The 18,140-nt window shown below is 41.0% G+C and overlaps 1 protein-coding gene across 1 annotated transcript; it reads left to right on the plus strand.

Annotated features, from left to right (window-relative positions):
• Positions 1 to 2,058: 2,058 nt before the first annotated feature.
• Positions 2,059 to 15,985, plus strand: zdhhc7 (zinc finger DHHC-type palmitoyltransferase 7). Its single transcript, XM_035999350.1, has 8 exons — positions 2,059 to 2,250; positions 3,421 to 3,521; positions 11,097 to 11,447; positions 12,737 to 12,861; positions 13,036 to 13,132; positions 13,700 to 13,781; positions 14,305 to 14,435; positions 14,866 to 15,985. The coding sequence occupies exons 3-8, from the start codon at positions 11,103 to 11,105 to the stop codon at positions 15,046 to 15,048; spliced, it is 963 nt and encodes a 320-aa protein (XP_035855243.1). The 5' UTR covers positions 2,059 to 2,250; positions 3,421 to 3,521; positions 11,097 to 11,102; the 3' UTR covers positions 15,049 to 15,985.
• The last annotated feature ends 2,155 nt before the right edge of the window (positions 15,986 to 18,140 follow it).

Raw genomic sequence — 18,140 nt, forward strand, 5'->3', positions numbered from 1 at the left:
TACCTTTGTCTTGTAGCATACAATGCATTTGGTCTTTGAAGTGAATATGTGCCAGCAGTGCAGTTTTGATCTATAATTTAATGTATAGAATTTGATGACTCCCCCATAGAAATATGAAGCAATTAAATCCAGTAATCCTCAATTCCTCTCTAGCACCAAGGCAACGGATGTAGTGCACACAAGACGCCTCTCCATGCTTCGAAGACAACGGTCACAGTTCTTTGCAATGGCAATTACATAAAAATGGCTGCCGCTCTGCCAAAATTAGATTAGATTAGAATGCATTATATCAAAATGAAGAAGTCTGATGAGATGTTAGAGATTATGCTACCAAATTCTTTAAATACCCATAACATGTTAATCTGGAGACAGCCAAGAAGTGAGACTGCCCAGCTGTGGCTCTGTTCCTGGACCAAATGAAAATAAGGCTCCGTTGGTGGACAGATTCCAGTGATAATCACTTTTTGCCTGTGTGTTCTTGCTTTCTCATTCTCCAAATGTATTTTTCCCTCTCATCCTCTCTGATGTAAGCAAAGCCCCACATCTTCTGCTCCCCATTGATTCCTGCAGCAACACACACACACACACACACACACACACACACACACACACGCACACACACACACGCACACACACACACACACACACACACACACACGCACACACACACACGCACACACACACACACGCACACACACACACACACACACACACACACACACACACACACACACAGGGGGACCAGCTACAGTTACATCACACACTCGCTCCAAACCACTCTGCTCTCCACTCCACTTTGCTTCACATCATTTCACTCCAAAAGCCAGCATGTCAACAGAGGGTGGGGGGGTGGATGGCGCCAAAATAATAATAATGCACATAGGAACCCAAGGCCCCCAGCGGGAGATTTTGTTTGTTACATGAGCACTTAGCATTCATTATTTAATTGGAGGACTCCGAATTACATCAAGAGTTCAAATCAAATTCCCCTGCTTGTCTTATAGTGCTGATCCCTTTAATGCATATGCTGGTACATCCAAGTAGGAGATGTTTTTTGGGGAATGTATCCAGTGAGGGAGAGCCTTTAGGAGAATGCAGATGACATTTTACATGTAGCCATTGTGACTGCTCGTTTGGCAGTCAGTCAGATGCTCATCTAGCTATAATGGAGAGAGTGAGAAAAGCAGTTCTGGAAATGGAAAAGGCTTCAGTCCCCTGATTCAGCCTTTAAGCTGCTTTAGAGGATTGCTGGGTATTTTTCCCTCCCTCCTTTTAAAACAGATAGCTGATATTGGCTCTGAACCAGAACAGGAGAGGGCTGAAGCTCTGAGCTTTCACTGCGCAGCTGCACACACAGGGCAGAGAAGGGCCAAGCTGCTTTGTCTTGGCTTTATAATGCACTCTTGAGAGACACGTGACAGCAGAGACTGCAGCCAGGAAGGTCCTGCTGCTCCCTGCTGGGGACAAGTCAGACCATGTTTTTCTTCGGCTGTCAATCCCAAAAATACCTGTTGTGACATCAACGACTAGAACAGAAGTGTAACATGCATGAAAGTTTAAGAGAGCAGAGTAACAGTTTTCTGCTTTGCTGAACTACCTTTGCATGGATTTTGATCAAGGTTCAAGGTTATGGTCACTGTAGAAATGTCAAGAGGATTCAGTGAGTTTGGCCTTTTGAGAGAGACTGGGTTCAGACCAGGCATAACCAGATAGCCTAGCTATCTAGCCTAAAATATTTATCGATTTGAAAAGTATGTTCACTGTGAAGATAAAGGCTCAGGAACATTTAACAAAGTAAGTAGCCTATTTTTACAAACCGTAATTATCTTAATCATGATAGTTTAAACTGCAGTATTTCAATGCAGTAGCCTATAGTTTCTCAAAGTTTACTTGAGAGTGTCAAGTAAACTGTACTTGACAGTACTGTTGTCACTGTATTTAGCTAATAGCACCCGGTAGTGGAAAACTGAGATTATCGCAGTTTTGTAGTTGCAATTCTGTCACAATCCACGAGGTGAAGCTATTTAAGCAAATATTATTTCGCCGGACATGTGCGAATAGTTACGGAGAAACCCGAGGCGAACCCCGGAAGCTCGGTCGTTACCTTGCTGGTGGTCACTGTCAGCCCGTTGTTAGAGCAATGTGTTGCTGCTGCTGTGGGTACGGCTTCGTTGGAACTGAAGTTTAGCTCAAACGGGACTTCAAGATGTATTAAGACGGCGTTGCCGATGAAATAAATTAGGAATATTAAGTAAGTATGCCATTTAGCTGTCACTCGGGAGGCTCTGCTTTTGCTCCCGTTGCTCGCATACAGTGTTAGCATGCTAACGTTAGCTGTGTTAGCTTCTGTTGGTGGCTAGTTAGCAAGTGAGATTTGCCATCCAATGTGTCAGGCTAGCTAGCAAGCTGCTGTGTGTGTGTGTGTGTGTGTGTGTGTGTGTGTGTGTGTGTGTGTGTGTGTGTGTGTGTGTGTGTGTGTGTGTGTGTGTGTGTGTGTGTGTGTGTGTGTGTGTGTGTGTGTGTGTGTGTGTGTGTGTGTGTTTTTTCAGGGTTTCAGGGTTTCAGTCACGACCTTTACATGTATTATTGGAGCAGAAATGTGATGAAGGGCTCTAAGTTCAGTCACTTCTGACAAATGTGTTGAGGTGCTTCAGTCTGTGGTCTGAACGCCTGGATGTGGTCGATAGTGATTGTCGGTAACTTGCATATCAGTAACTGCTGCATGTCAGTATTACCACGGTGGTTTGGACAGAGACTTCAGCTATTGAGATGGTCAAAACACTCTAGACAGGATAATTTTTTCCAACCTAGAGTCAAGTCAGTAGAAATAAATCTGTGATTAGTCAACAGACTATTAGCAGAAAGTACTTGCAGTGTCACCACACTGCAACGAATAGCTATCGTGATGGGTGTGTTTCCTTGGAGTAAAAAAGGAACACTTGCAAAATCCTTGACACCACACAGACCCATTCAGTTGGGGAGGAAGAAATCATTGTACAAACGTGTGAAAATGTGTGGAAGCTGTAAGTAAATTCAGTTGCCAGTTTATTTGGTACACCTAATGCAGTCTAATACAACATCCCTATAATACATCCTCCCTTCATGGAGGTTGTAATGTTAAGTTTTTGTTGAAACTGTTTGAAAGAGGTATGGTCATTATGGAGGCTGTAGTTTGCGGTGCTGTTGAACTTTATGGCATTTTATTGAGAGGTGTTTCTATCGGTTGGTCTACACTATATATATATATATATATATATATATATATAAACAAAACATAATACCATAACCTTCACAAATTTAGTAGGCTACATTGGGTTCAGCTTTGCATATATAATAAACAAGTAAAGTGGCAGCGGAGTGTTTTTATATTATTACGTTTTGATTCCAATATTAAACACATTTTGTGTGTGTGTCTTTTTCAGGTCTCAGCCTACATGCCAGCCTACTTATGTACTTCATCCTGAATGCTGGTCCAGGACGTACACACCACAGCATGTTATTGTGAGGAGAGAACATATTAGGTAGGTTGCCCCACATTTTGTCTTTTGTTTCACAGTGCTGAATGAGTAACAAGGGCAAACGGAGCAAAGCAGCTAACCTCATGTCATTTGTTTATCTCTTATACAAAAGCCGAAAGAGTGGCATTTCTCAATTTGGCAGGAGGGTTTCTAAGAAGACACTAAGCAGTAGACTATTACTAAACTGTCTGTACCGGAGAACATTGGCCTGAAAAGTCATTTGCAACCTGACTCACCCAGGGGTGGTTTTATTTTTGGTTCTCACTGTTTTCAGTAGATTGACATTAGGTTGGCCATTAAGCTGTTTGGCAATTTGGAAATGTGACAGTGAAACATAAACTCACTTAGCAAATCGAAACCCATTTCTTTCAGGAATAATTTTGGCTATTGTTTCATCTAATTTTCTTTGACCGTAGACGCCAGCCCTTGCTCTGACTTTGTGTGTGATGACTCTGCAACAGAGTGACCCTGCAAAGTGATCTGAGCAGGATGACACTGCTGGTTGTGTAGGTCAGAGAGAAGAGAAGAAGAGAGATAAGGAGAGGGGAGAGATGGGGGACTAGTGGCTCTTGTGTTGTCCCCTCTGACTAGGAAGGGCAGACAGCTGGACAACCAGCTGGTGTGGCTTTAATGGACCTCCCTTTCATTGACCACAGAAAAATCAATACGCCTTGAACTGGGCAAGAGCGGTTTTTGCCCTATTAAGGACAACAGAAAAACAGTATGCTGCTGGTGATGCATGGTAAACAACATTGTTTGTATTTGAATACACTTGTTAATAGACAGAGGCCCCTTTTGGCAGGCACTCATCATGCTTCCACAAATAGTAATATTTTTTGACATTTTTTTATTTTTGTTGTTGTCAAGTTTTCACAGACCAGGCATTTCGTTGTAGAACTTAAGTTGTCCAAAAATGTCTGCTGGCATTGCTAGCATTTTCCAGCATTTTCCCTCAGCTTCTATGGTTACAAACTTCCACGCAAAGGTGTGGTAGGCACTTTTTGGCATCGTTGGGCAAAAATTCCATAATAATCCTTTAGCAAATTGTAATTCAAGTGTTCTGAAAAACTAGACTGCACCTTCTCTTGACTTTGTTTCCAGGCTTTAGATAATCTAGCCGTCACAGGAGAATTTGGTCAATCACAGGTCATTTCAGAGAGAGAGAGAGAGAGAGAGAGATCCTATTGGCTGTTCTGTACTTTCATTGCCCGTGCGACAGAGATGGGAGAGGGAGAGCTGCACTCTACTTCATATTCCGACGTTTTTTTGCATTTTACCCACTGCAGCTTTAACTTCAAAACTTTATTCCAACACATGTAGCCATACCTGTGTGCTTGTGCATGTGCTTTGAGTAATTCCCCATACATATATATTGTGTCCAATATTTCCCAACCTGCAAAAACTGAGAATGTTTTCCATTTTTTCTTGTCCTTGTGACATACTACTCTGATTAACCCTGCAAAGTAAATGTATGAGGCAGCCAGATGAATTAGTTACTACCATTTGTTTGAGCTGACTTACAGATCATGATACCTCTTGTCTTTTGTGGTCAATGTATTTACTTGGTGATGCTCTTAACAGTAGCCTCAGTCATTTTTAGGGCTTTGACTTTTGCCCCAAAATCATGTTCGAATCCGTTTGTTTGTTTATTAATATTAATATTTGAATATATTTGAATATTTATTAATAATATTTTGGCCATTAAATGCCTTCAGTAAGATCTATATTGGTATAAGTTGTATATGTTCTGTCCACCAGAGGGCAGTGTATCAGTCAATGTCAATAGGCAGGCAATTATGTTTTCAGAAGAAAAACACATTGCCACAACTGTTTTTAAAAAAAAAAAATGTATGAAAAGTCAGACCCTGGATTAAACACAAACAGTATGCTTTCGACAGGAATTTCAGAGCTTTCACCGTAGCCTACGTAAGTGGTCTGATGTTCATACTTGTGCGCTGGTGTGTGCATCGAGCCGGCGTGTGTGTGTGTGTGGGGAGTGTGTGTTGTGAGAGAGTGACGATGATTACCGGTAGCTTCAGAGCGAGTAGTGACTCTAGAGTCCTAGTGAGAGAAACAAATCGTCTCCCCTGTGTTTTCTGACCACGGTGGGAAATCTGTAGCAGGAAAAGTTAACCCTCTCCTTGATTTTACGTTGTTTATGGAGAAAGAGAACCAGGAAATGAGTCGGGGGAAATCATTGACATATATAAAATGGACCAACAGATCCTGTTGCTCTGGACGGAGACGATAGACTGTATATAAGAATGGACCAACAGATCCCGTTGCTCTGGACGGAGACCAGTGAAGGCCACTTAGAAGCACTTTTCCGGTGATGGCTAGCGTTACTGCGCAGCCTCCAACTGAGCTCGAAGACGTAAATGTGACGTGAGCAACGTGTCTGAAAGTTGGAAGTCTTCTGGTAGCTGTGCCAAGAGAAATCTCAATCATTCCCAATCTTGCAGGGACGGAGAGCGTAGGTATATGTAAGGAGATAACATATAGGCACAGGCTAATTATTGCTAACTAAAATGCTAGTTAACATTAGTAATTACACTTAAACAGCTAATGTGAGACGAAACTACCTGCGCGCTTCTCCTGTACTGTACGGTAATTTCTCTACTGTGCGACAGTAAGTCGCGTGGTTATGACATAATCGTTAGCCTATTTTTACAAAAACGTCTGCTACGGAGCCATAACGTGAGGTACAAGGTAATGGAGCCTTTTATACATTATCGTGTTTCTTTAGAAATAAACAATGGACAAATAGAGTCTTTAAACGCTTCAGATGTAAAGTTATTCACTGTCAAAGTGGCGCCAAAATGAATGGCAGTCAATGGAATGCTAACGGGAGGTGATAGCATTAAAATGGCGCCATAGGAGGTTCGTCCGAGGAGAGGCTTACCCCCTTGAGGGGGAAATGCGCTACCAAGCCGCGGCCGAGCGACGTGCGTCGCCGCGACGTGTAGTTACATTTTGAAATGTGTGAAAAAGCTTCGGAATCTGAATTGAAAACAAGGTTTACAAGCAAACACATTTACAAAAAATAATGCCCATAACAGGTTCGAAATTCGAATATTAAGGGCTGCCTAATATTCGTTCGAATATCATTATTTTTTTAAATATTCGAATTATATTCGAATAACGAAGTTCGGAGTCAAAGCCCTAGTCCTTTTGATGTGTGAGACAGTGATTTCCTCCAGTGTCATGTCCAGCCTTGATCTTTTTGATGCAGAAAAATGTAAAAACAAATAAAGGCAGTTCAGTACGAATTTATTTAGTCTGTTTCCTTGACGTTCCACTTCCGTGATTGCTCCGTTGCCACCGGAAAATCTCCCGGATTTCACTCATTTAGGCTGGATATCCATTGCCTTGGGCTTCCTTTGTGCTGGCATTTTAAATTCTGGTTGATTTGTGAGGACTATGGTTAACCTTTTCTCAGATCTCTGCAGGGTAAATCCAGACAGCTAGCTAGTCTATCTGTCCAATCTGAGTTTTCTGTTGCACGACTAAAACAACATTTAAACGTACACATGTTCCACCAAAACAAGTTTCTTCTGTGTGGCCGGATTAGCTCAGTTGGTAGAGCGGGCGCACATATATAGAGGTTTACTCCTTGACGCAGCGGCCGCGGGTTATTCCCCCCCTCTCTCCCCTTTCATGTCTTCATCTGTCCTGTGGAAATAAAGGCCTAAAAATGCCCCAAAAAAATAATCTTTAAAAAAAAAAAAGTTTCTTCCAAGCCTATTTTGCGGCGTCTTCGCGGCTTTTCTCCGGTGCTTAGCATCGCCCAAGACGATTGTCATTGGTTTTAAAGAAATATCAATAAACCAGAGCACGTTTTCCTCCCATCCCTGAATGCTATGTGGAGTAGCCAGACCAGTAGGCTCACTGGCCGAAAGTTGCAAGGGTGGTTTTTCCTCTCACAGGCACTAGGAGGAAGCGAGACAACCACCATTCAACTCGAAAAAAGTCATATAACCATTCCAATGACTCCGAAGCTGTTCAGTTAAGGTAAATTAAGCTAAAAAAAAACTGCATAGTTCCCCTTTAATAGCCAGGAGCAGGAGACGCATCAAATATACTGACTCTGAATCAGTTCCCATTGAATCACTGTGTGGCCTGAGCTAGACTCCTACTGTAGCTGGATCTCTGTTTTTCTGGCTGTCAGGAAGACGTCTTTGCTGGTGTGGGGTTTCAGCTCTGCAGGCCAAAAACCTTTTGTCCCAGTTGGCATTTCCATTTTGCAAGCAATTTCGATGACACCCACTGACATGGAAAGTCTTTGGATGCAAGCAGAAACAAACAGCAGTGTGGGGCTTGGAAGGCCGCCTGGTTGGCTAGTAAGCTAAAGACTGAAAGCTTAGCTCTGCACCACCCATCTCACTGGAAATGTCTCATTTGATTAAAATGCTTAGCAAAAGGAAACAGTCCTTTGCTTCAGATCATTAAATCAGAATCTACCAGAACACTGCTCCAACAAATGCAATAAACACCTCTACCTAACAACTTAAGTCAAGCCTGTGGCTAAACAATGACTAAATAATGAGTGACTGGTAAGGTGTAAAAGCATGTTAAACAGGATTCTTCAATGGATGGCTATTGATATTGTCTTTCCATGTGTCACTGGCTTTCATCCTGTGTTAGTGCTTATGAGTAAATACGCATTCATTGTCACATTAAATCTGCTGCAATATAGTAACAGTAGAAATCTTTTGCGTTCCATTGTATTCAAATGATTGGGTCTTCAAAATGGAAACAAAGTGATTCTGTGGGCAGAGACAGATGGGTGTTTAGGATCTGACCTCTGGCAAATCTAACAGTAAATTGCAATATGAATTTTCTTTTTACACCAAATAAACTAAAATCACAGATTATTAAGTATATATATTTTTGTACTGCCAGGTTTAATTGCTGTACTTTGTCTCAGTGAAGCTTGCTAGCGGGAGGTAGGCCTAACCGGGTGTACAGATTATTATTATTAGCCTGTATTCCTCACATGTTCCTCAGCTGCAGGATCAGTTTCCTAAAGGGATCAGGTCAGCCATTGATTTATCTTAAAGCTGCGGACAGAGTCTCTCGGGAAGGTCATGAACGTCCTTTTATGCACTTGACATAAATACAAAGAAAGAAACTCCAGTGACTCATGTCTTTTGTAATAACATCTGCATGGCTCAAAGGGCCCTGAGCCTGAACAGTTGGGTCCAAAGTTGACTCACCATCGTTCATAAATTTTCTTTGCCCCCGCTAGTGGTGTGGTTTAAGGATGGTAATGTTAGTTGGTTTTCTGTCCAACACTTTGGTTTGAGCACTGTATGTACAGCTCCTGGCCAGATTGCCATAAATATGAAAAAAAAAAAGATATTCAAGGCTCTCATGTGATGTTTCCTGATGATTTCGGTGACCCTGTGACCTTTTTAGTATAGCTAACCGCAGGACAAAATATTCCCATAGTTTAACTGGGCTTTTCTGAAAGGAAAAGCTCAAGGCTGTAAACAGCTTCTGTGACTTGTTTATTTCATGAAAGAAATGTCAATGTGTCATGATTTAGCCTGCTCTTCGTACTGTATAGAATACCTTCAGAGACGCAGTACATTTGATAAACATTATATCCTACTTGTGCAGTTTGCATATCAGTACTGTAATGGTAAAAAAAATCCACTTTTCACTTTGAGTCTTGGATATTATTCCTTTTGTTTTCTTATTAGCTGTTGTGATGCGTGTCCAAGTTTCAAGTGTCGTTGAAAATCTTGGGTCTCAGGCTCCCTCCAACAATGCTATCAAATATGTATAAAAAGAAAATCACAAGTAAAAAAACTAAATGAGAAGAAAAGAAAAGAAAAGAGACATAAAATAGTGCAAGTTAAAATATAGGAATAAAGTATAACATAATAAATGTAAAATAAGGTAATATAAGTGTATGGAAGACAGTGTTTGCAAATGAATAGGCTGAATGTAAACATTAATGTAGTAAATGTATATATGCATCCTTGTATCCTAGATTTTCCTACAACTTCTCTTCTATGAGAATCTTCTCTTCCTCAATTTCCCTGCCTTCATATCAGTCTCTCTCAATCCCCTTCTCGTGGTCATGTTTCAAACATTTGTAGTTCTCACTTGTATATTTAACCCAACATACATTGTAGCATTAATATGGTGCGTATTTATTAGGGCTGGGACGATGCGCTTTTGTCCCGATTCGATTCTTTCACGATACATGGGCGCCGATTTGATTTGTATTGCGATTTTCATTTATTGCGATTCTAGAAGTATTGCATTTCGATAGTGTTGAGGATTGCGATTTTCTTTTCCTTCTTTAACAAAAACAAAAGTTGAATAATCCACTTCTAGAGACAATGTATCATGAGACATTTCTAAAAACGAATTGTTTTCTAAAAAGAATGCATTTCGTCAGTCAGTCTGACATTTATTTTATTTGTAAAGACGTACATAACATGGATTTTCTGCTTTCGGCCTGTTTTGCTGGAAACGGACAGGGGTGGGAAAAGTACTAAAATATTGTACTTGAGTGAAAGTACCAATACTTTGATGAAATATTACTTAAGTACAAGTGAAATTACCTATCTGAAAAATTACTGAAGTAAAAGTAATAAGTAGTTCATTTTAAAATGTACTTTAAGTAAAAGTTACTTAGTTACATTAAATAAAACTTTAAAACGGGGCGGGGGGGATCTCTCCCATGTAGTGAAAATAGGACAAGGGGTCATAAATCCCAAACTATTTTGTTTTTTAATTTTCGTCGTTTTGGGCAGCAGAATTCGATGTTTCAGCTAGCATTTCTACTGAAACAGTCGCTGAACCGTCATTGCTCGCCTGATCCTCCTCCATCTCATTCTCAATCTCCTACAGAAAGACTTGGCGACTGGTAGCCAGCCTAGATACTGATCATTCATCACTGTAGTGGTTCCAGGCATGATATTTTTTTTTTTCTTCCTTTCGGTTTTCGTTAGTCGAAGTTTCACACAACTAAACTACTCCATAAAGTAACGTGAGTAAATGTATTTTGTTATTTTCCACCTCTGGAAACGGATATGATATATAATATAAAAAATAGACATCCATCCATCCATCCATCCATCTTCGTCCACTTATCCGGTTTCGGGTCGCGGGGGTAGCAGTTCCAGCAGGGGACCCCAAACTTCCCTTTCCCGAGCCACATTAACCAGCTCCGACTGGGAGATCCCAAGGCGTTCCCAGGCCAGGTTGGAGATATAATCCCTCCACCTAGTCCTGGGTCTTCCCCGAGGCCTCCTCCCAGCTGGACGTGCCTGGAACACCTCCCTAGGGAGGCGCCCAGGGGGCATCCTTACCAGATGCCCGAACCATCTCAACTGGCTCCTTTCGATGCGAAGGAGCAGCGGCGGCTCTACTCCGAGCTCCTCACGGATGACTGAGCTTCTCACCCTATCCTTAAGGGAAACACCAGCCACCCTCCTGAGGAAACCCATTTCGGCCGCTTGTACCCTGGATCTTGTTCTTTCGGTCATGACTAAAAAAATAAAATAAAATAGACAGTAGCCCTAAATTTAATCTTGCTTGAAATATTTCCTCTTCCCCTAGGGCAGGATGCAGTCTTCAAACCACCGACTGCGAGATATGGAGCAGCATCACCCGCTGCTGTCGGCAGGTGCAGATGTGGAGACAGGGAGCTTGGCAGCAGGGGTGATGGTTGGTGGTCCCCACGCTGGCCACACCGCAGGGAACCGCACAATGTGGTTCATTCAGGACAGCTGTGGGATGGTGTGTGCAGGCATGACCTGGTTCCTGGTGCTGTATGCTGAGTTCGTAGTGAACTTTGTCATGCTGCTGCCCGGCAAGAACTTCTGGTACTCGCTGCTGAACGGGGCCACCTTCAACTCCCTGGCCGTGCTTGCATTGGCGTCACATCTGCGCACCATGTTGACGGACCCGGTAAGGATGTTAAGGAAAGTAAGAGTGGGTAAGGTTGAGGATGCAGATGGAGAGAGGGTGGGAGGGTTTGAAAGGAAGAGGAAACATAGTCGGTGAGTAAGACAAAGCTTATAATACTATAATAAAAAAAAAAGATACCCTCAATTTGGAGCTTAATTAGGAAGCCTCACCAGTGCCATCACTGATGTAATCTGGGACACTGAGCTGAGGGGCAGTGTGTGAGGAATGCTGGATGGGGGAAACTGTGTAGCATCCTAGTAAATTTAATTTGCTAATCTGAGATCGGTTCTGTTTTTGTTGTTGTTGACCAAATGTTCCCAGACAATAAAAGGCCAAGGAACAAAGTCAGGAATTGAATGTTTGCATTTCCATCCCATCGGAACTAAAAATACTTTATCTCCTCAAAGTTCAATTGACTTGATGTAGTTTATTATAGTTTTATTATATCTATCATAATACGAGACTAGATATTGACTGAGATTTTGGATATCACATGGCTTAGTCTTTTCCTGGTTTTAAAAGCTGCATTAATTATTATATTATTAATTATTTGCCTTTAACCACTTTGGTCATTATATCCCCATTACTGATGATTATTTATCTAAAATATAATTGTGAAGATATTTTGTTAAATCACCAGTTGTCATTGTTGCACTATATAATATACTGTATATATCGACATCGAGGTATTTGGTCAAGAATATCGTTATATCTGATTTTCTCCATATTGCCCAGCCCTACTTCAGGGGGTTGTAGGTCACATACTGTTTGTGCTGCTGTTGCATCTTGACTCATGTTTACTCAGAGAAACTGGATGCCTGATCACAGCCTCACAACAGCACAACCTTAACAATTGCGGCTTTAAATGCCCAAAGTAGTACACCAAAGTTTGTGCAGCAGTGTGCCAAAAGGTTTTAAAGTGTAATTGTGCATTTGACTTTAAATGGTAGTTACACCCAATTGTGATTCAATCAAGTAATGGCTATATTGGAAGCTCCCAGGCCAAAGAGATTACTTTTGTTGAAAAGTGCCAAACCCTTCATTATGTTGTGCTGAAGAAATATCCAGCAGAGTCAGTGTTTCCTGCTAATTCAGTTAAACATCCAATCTTACTTAACTCCCAAAGATGAGACAAGTAATTATTGTGTGTACAAGTACTGGGTGTTTTCACAGGCCTAAAAATGTAAAAAACAGTAGTTAAATTGCTGCATACACACTAAGTTACACAGCTTGACTTCTCTGATCTATAATGGTATAATGCTTTTATTTGGACATTTGTAACTCCTTAGGGTGCAGTTCCTAAGGGCAACGCAACCAAGGAGTACATGGAGAGCTTACAGCTGAAGCCTGGCGAGGTCATCTACAAGTGTCCGAAGTGCTGCAGCATCAAGCCTGAGAGGGCACACCACTGCAGGTCAGTCTAATTGTTGTGGCCAATTTTACACAGAATTAAATTGTGACATGCTTATTTACCCCACTGTGTAGCATCCAAGTTGTACTACTAATGTCTGTATTTGCACATTTTGTGTAAACGGCATTAGTTTAGCAGAGTGTGTCATCCTTAACATCTTCTCTCTCCTGCCTGCAGTATTTGTAAAAGATGTATCCGGAAGATGGATCACCACTGTCCCTGGGTCAATAACTGCGTGGGAGAAAAGAATCAGAGATTCTTTGTACTTTTCACTGTAAGTATTTCACAGGGGTGTGGTAAGGATAGGAAATACACAGTTAATGGATACGATAATTCCTCTGAGTCACTTAATGTTCATTATAATAAATATATTTTAAAAAAAAAACTAAAAAAAAAACAAGTTCACATTTGTCTGGAATCCACACACCAGCTGAGGTTTACAGTGATGTAGTGCACAACAGACACTTGTTTAGTCTCAACAACATCAGCGCTTTTTTATGGCTTTATATGCTGACTGGAACTTTTTGATAACAGAAACATAAAGCTGTCATTTATGGCTGAGCAGTACAAGGTCACCTGTGAGATGAAATGTTTAGTCTGCGCTCCTCACAGATAGAGAGGTTTATAGTAAAAAACTAAAGCAACACAGCACCACACCGTTTTTTTACCTGCAGGTCAAAAGATTTTAAAGTGTTACTACAACTGTGAAATGAGCTACCCTACATTACCACAGTATCTGCATACCAACCTTGTGGGATAAGAGTGGAATCTTTTTTGCCTTCTCTTGGTCTCTTTTTTTTTTCTCATTACATCTCCTCCTTCTCTCTTATTCTTTCTGCAGATGTACATAGCTTTGATTTCTGCCCATGCCCTGGGCCTCAGTGGTATGCACTTCTTCACCTGTATTAAAGTCCAGTGGAACGGTAAGGCCTCTCTATGTTGCAGCATCGACTATGACATGTGTGTCAAAAATACAAAAACAGAATGTCAGAGAGATGAGTCAGAAATACAGCTATTTATACAAGAAATTGAGACTGCTCATCGAGATGAAGAGAGACCGAGAGAGCAGAGTGGAAAAGGGAAAGGGATTGTTATCATGTAAGAACAGCTGAAAATGAAGCAGTAAATAAAGATAGTATTTCATTCTTCGAGCCTCTTCTGCCCTCTACAAAATGATACTCTGACTTAGCAAGGAAATAATTCTCCATGCTAACCAGTGTTTCAGGCCATCCTTAGTTGCAAACCTTTTGTTTGGTGAATATTTAGTTTTCCAGCTTGTTAGAATGAGGCACTAGTTTTGGGAGAGGGTACATTAGAGTAACTGTGTGTACATCCAGTCCTATATTAATATATGCATTGTTAATTCAGTCTGTGTTTCATTTGACATCTCAGTTGTTCAGTGCAAAAATAAAAACTCCACCTTTCTTCCTCTCCTCCTGTGACCAGAGTGCAGTGACTTCTCTCCAGGAGTGTCTGTACTGCTGCTGATCTTCCTCTGTCTCGAAGCCATCCTCTTTCTCACCTTTACAGCTGTAATGTTTGGTACGCAGCTCCACTCCATCTGCAATGACGAGACGGTCAGTATCCACTGCACCCCACAAGCTTTGTTCCTCTCAACAAGTTGTGTGTGTGTGTGTGTGTGTGTGTGTGTGTGTGTGTGTGTGTGTGTGTGAGCGAGGGTCCCTGTAAGATGACAAGGGAACCTTAGTCTTGATAAATACCTTTGGCTCTTATTATGATATTAGTTACGTTTAATACCTTGTTTTTTCTGATGAGGAAATAAAGTATCAATATTATACCCTACGGTTTTCTCTCAGGTTTGTCCCAATGCTAATGTAGATAGATAGATACTCTATTTATCCCGGGAGGGGAAATTCACATGTCACAGCCGGCAGTACACAAATGAAAAACACTGAACAAAGATGTAATGTAATTGTGTGTCTTGGCATGCTAATGAGCCAAAACAAACCGTAACTTAATGAGGGATCTTTTATGTACGTCTTGCAGGAGATTGAACGTCTTAAAAATGAGAAGCCCATGTGGGAGCGTCGCATGAGATGGGATGGAATGAGAGCTGTGTTTGGGGGTTCGCCCTCCCTGCAGTGGTGCAATCCATTCACAGGCCTGCGTCTGCGGCGCCTGTTGCTGTTGACCCATGCTCGCCGCGGCGGGTCTGAGTTTTCTGTCTGAGAGCAGGGCAGACGGATGCAGCTTGCCAACACTTGACCGTCTCTGAAGCAAGATTTCTTGTATGGCCTCCTCGGCGGCGGCTCGGATGGACCTCTGCTCCCTGAAGCTGTCCTTCATGTGTGGGCGACAGGGAGACAGGCTGCTCCAGTGGGACCCCAGTCAATCACAATCACCACTAAAAGTTTGTATTCTCACTCTCACATGCTGATGTAGACCCAGCTCCTTTGGTCTGCACGAGTGTGCTGAACAACTGGAATATTGTTTCTAACATCAGCAGACGTTTTGGTTTGTTTGTGTGTTTTTAGGTAAAGCATGCAGTATGTAAACTCAAGTGGGTCTTTTATTCCTCATAGGTGCTGTTTGAACTCAAATCATGCACCCTCAGTACACAACTACATCAGTTAGTTTATTTTGCTGCACACATGAGATTGAAGAATAGTGTTTGAATCGGCAACATATCTCTCATCATCACTGGAGACAGACAAGTGGATCTAAATGGGGGAATGCTTGAAACTGTTCTGTTGGACCTAGACGGGAAGGGAATCACAGTCAAGGACATGCACTACTTACATGGCACTTGAGAGAGTCTGGATATGGAGCACAGTGGACATCAGAAGTGGAACTGTGCTGCCTTGATTTGCATGTATAGCAGCTCAATCAGTCAGCGTCTCAGCCAGGAAATGAGGCTTTCACTATCACTTCAAATCAGTGAACAGGCTGCTGTGAACACAAGCCTCATTCTTATTCAAGAGGACTGAGTGGTCTTGTGTTTCCTTCATTGGGCTGGAGTTGTTGATTCTTGAGGTTACTCGGGCCAGTGGAAATTATTTTTGTTTTTTAAATTACTGCTGAAGCTTCTTTACCTTTCATCAGTGAAAACTCCTCAACATTTGACCATAATGACTTACTGGAGATTACTTCATTTAGATAAAAAAAATTAATCACAGTTTTTAATTAGTTGTACGTACGTGTCCATAAATCTGCCATTCCACCACTTTTACATGCTGCTCCACGTCTCATTATCTCCAAACTATCAGTGAGCCCCAGAACAGTGATATATGTTTTCATAAAGAAGAGATTCAGGTTGAACAGCTGACTGCTGAAAAGACAGAAAGTAATTAAGTGTTTTACTCATACACAGTTTCTCTCTAATTTGGAAAACTGAAGGCTACTTCTGTGTATAGTAGGAATCCATATGCAAGAACACTTGGGTAAAACTTCATAGCATTTAAACTCTGAAAAACAACGCTACAAACCCTCGAGACAGATCCCAGTTTCAGACATGATGCAACATTTTGAAAAGGAGAACATAAACACTAGCACAACCTCCTTTTTGGCTCATTGTGAGCTCACGCTGATCTAGAGCCAAGCCCTATTGTGCAGCCAGCCTGTAGAATTAAAAAGGAGCTGCTTTGCTGAAAGAGGCTGAGGTACCAGGCTCATTATACAAGCTTTAATACTGAACAAAGTCTCTGGGAGCTCAGCCGATGCTTGCGAGACCTTTCCTACTTTACTCCAGAAATGTCAGGCCTGTAACTTGTAGTGGCAGGACAGTAGCAGCTACTTTTTCTAGTGTTATGAGAACACTTATCCATGCTTTTTTCTTTTTATCATTCAGTTAAGTGAATTTATCAACTTGAAAAATGTTGTCATTATTGCCATATTTAAGAAAATGTTTTTCATTTTCATTTTTACTCTGCATTATTAATGAGCCTGTTTGCACTGGATGAATGTGGCTTTTTGAATCGAGAGTTCAGTTCATTTGCTGGCATTGTCAAAAAATAATGTCAAATCTAGATTCTCAAAGTCTGAGTTTTATGGTGTGTTGGACAATATACTGCTGTTTGCTGTCATCTGTGGTTGTCAGAAGGAACTCCACTGTTTACACTAAATGATATCTGATGCTCTATGGCTTTAATGTTTTTCAGAAACATGCTGTCATTAGAATGTAAAATGTATCTATTTTGGGACTAAGGGATACAGCACTGAAAGCTAACTCACAGGGGATTTTTATTAACGTTGGCCTCTCATTTTATTCTGCTGGACTGCATAACCTCAGCAACACTTTTAAGATTAAATGTTGGGACAATATAACTTTCTCATTCATGTCATGTTTTCTCAACATTCAGGATGGTTCTTTTATTTTTATTTATGAGGTGCAAAATGAACACACAGCATATCTATAAAAATCCTATGCACATAAATGGAATATGGATTGTATAAGACAAAGAAAACAGGAAATGTCATACTGTTTAGTGTGGCAGATGCACAAATATGTTGCTCATAAAGCAACAGCTGTTAGTAAAAATAGTTGCAGGTATTGGTGACAAAATTACATTGAGAACCAATAGGACTAGAGTCTAATAAACACAAAATGTCATTAGAATAGCAGAACTTGAGGTAACAGTGGCAGGACTAATACACTGTTAAACTTGTGGTATTTGTAGGAAGTAAAAGGACATCGGCGCTAATTGCTTGGTTGATGTGTAAGTGTTTCACAATAGGATGGTCCTGATTAATGGCCAAACTCAAATGCTGGAATCAGAATGTCTTAATTTGGGTTTCTGTTACAGGGTATGTAGTTTTACATTCATGCTCACCAACAAAATCAATGAATTAAGATTTTAAAGCGTTATACCAGTATAGTATTTTGTTCCACCTCCTGCTGTATGACTTATTAAGTTCCCATGTTGACTGTATGTTAATATTATTATTATACAGTCAACATGGGGAGAGAATTGTTTGACTGTGCAAAATTGTGTTAACCAATACAACAATATTCTGTCGATGGTTTTTCCCACACTAGTTTGCAATTAAAGGGGATTTGCGCAAGAAAATGTTAAACATTTTGTGATTTTAGTAATGGTTCTTAACAGGATGGATGTTTGATCTCTCTCTCTCTCTCTCTCTCTCTCTCTCTCTCTCTCTCTCTCTCTCTCTCTCTCTCTCTCTCTCTCTCTCTCTCTCTCTCTCTCTCTGGGAGAATGTTTCCTCAAGAACAAAAGTCCTTCCGCTTTATTAACAAAGTATAAAGGTTACTATTGACAATATATCAATGGAATGTTTTATTCAAGTTTTTTTTTAATTAATGT

This window comes from Sander lucioperca, chromosome 3 (genome assembly GCF_008315115.2).
Source record: "Sander lucioperca isolate FBNREF2018 chromosome 3, SLUC_FBN_1.2, whole genome shotgun sequence".
In the NCBI taxonomy this organism is placed as follows: domain Eukaryota; kingdom Metazoa; phylum Chordata; class Actinopteri; order Perciformes; family Percidae; genus Sander; species Sander lucioperca.

Coding starts and splice junctions, on each gene's coding strand:
- zdhhc7 (XM_035999350.1), top strand. CDS start 11,103: ATGCAGTCTTCAAACCACCGACTGCGAGATATGGAGCAGCATCACCCG. Junction 13,133..13,699: donor GATTCTTTGTACTTTTCACT/GTAAGTATTTCA, acceptor TTCTTTCTGCAG/ATGTACATAGCTTTGATTTC. Junction 14,436..14,865: donor CCATCTGCAATGACGAGACG/GTCAGTATCCAC, acceptor TACGTCTTGCAG/GAGATTGAACGTCTTAAAAA.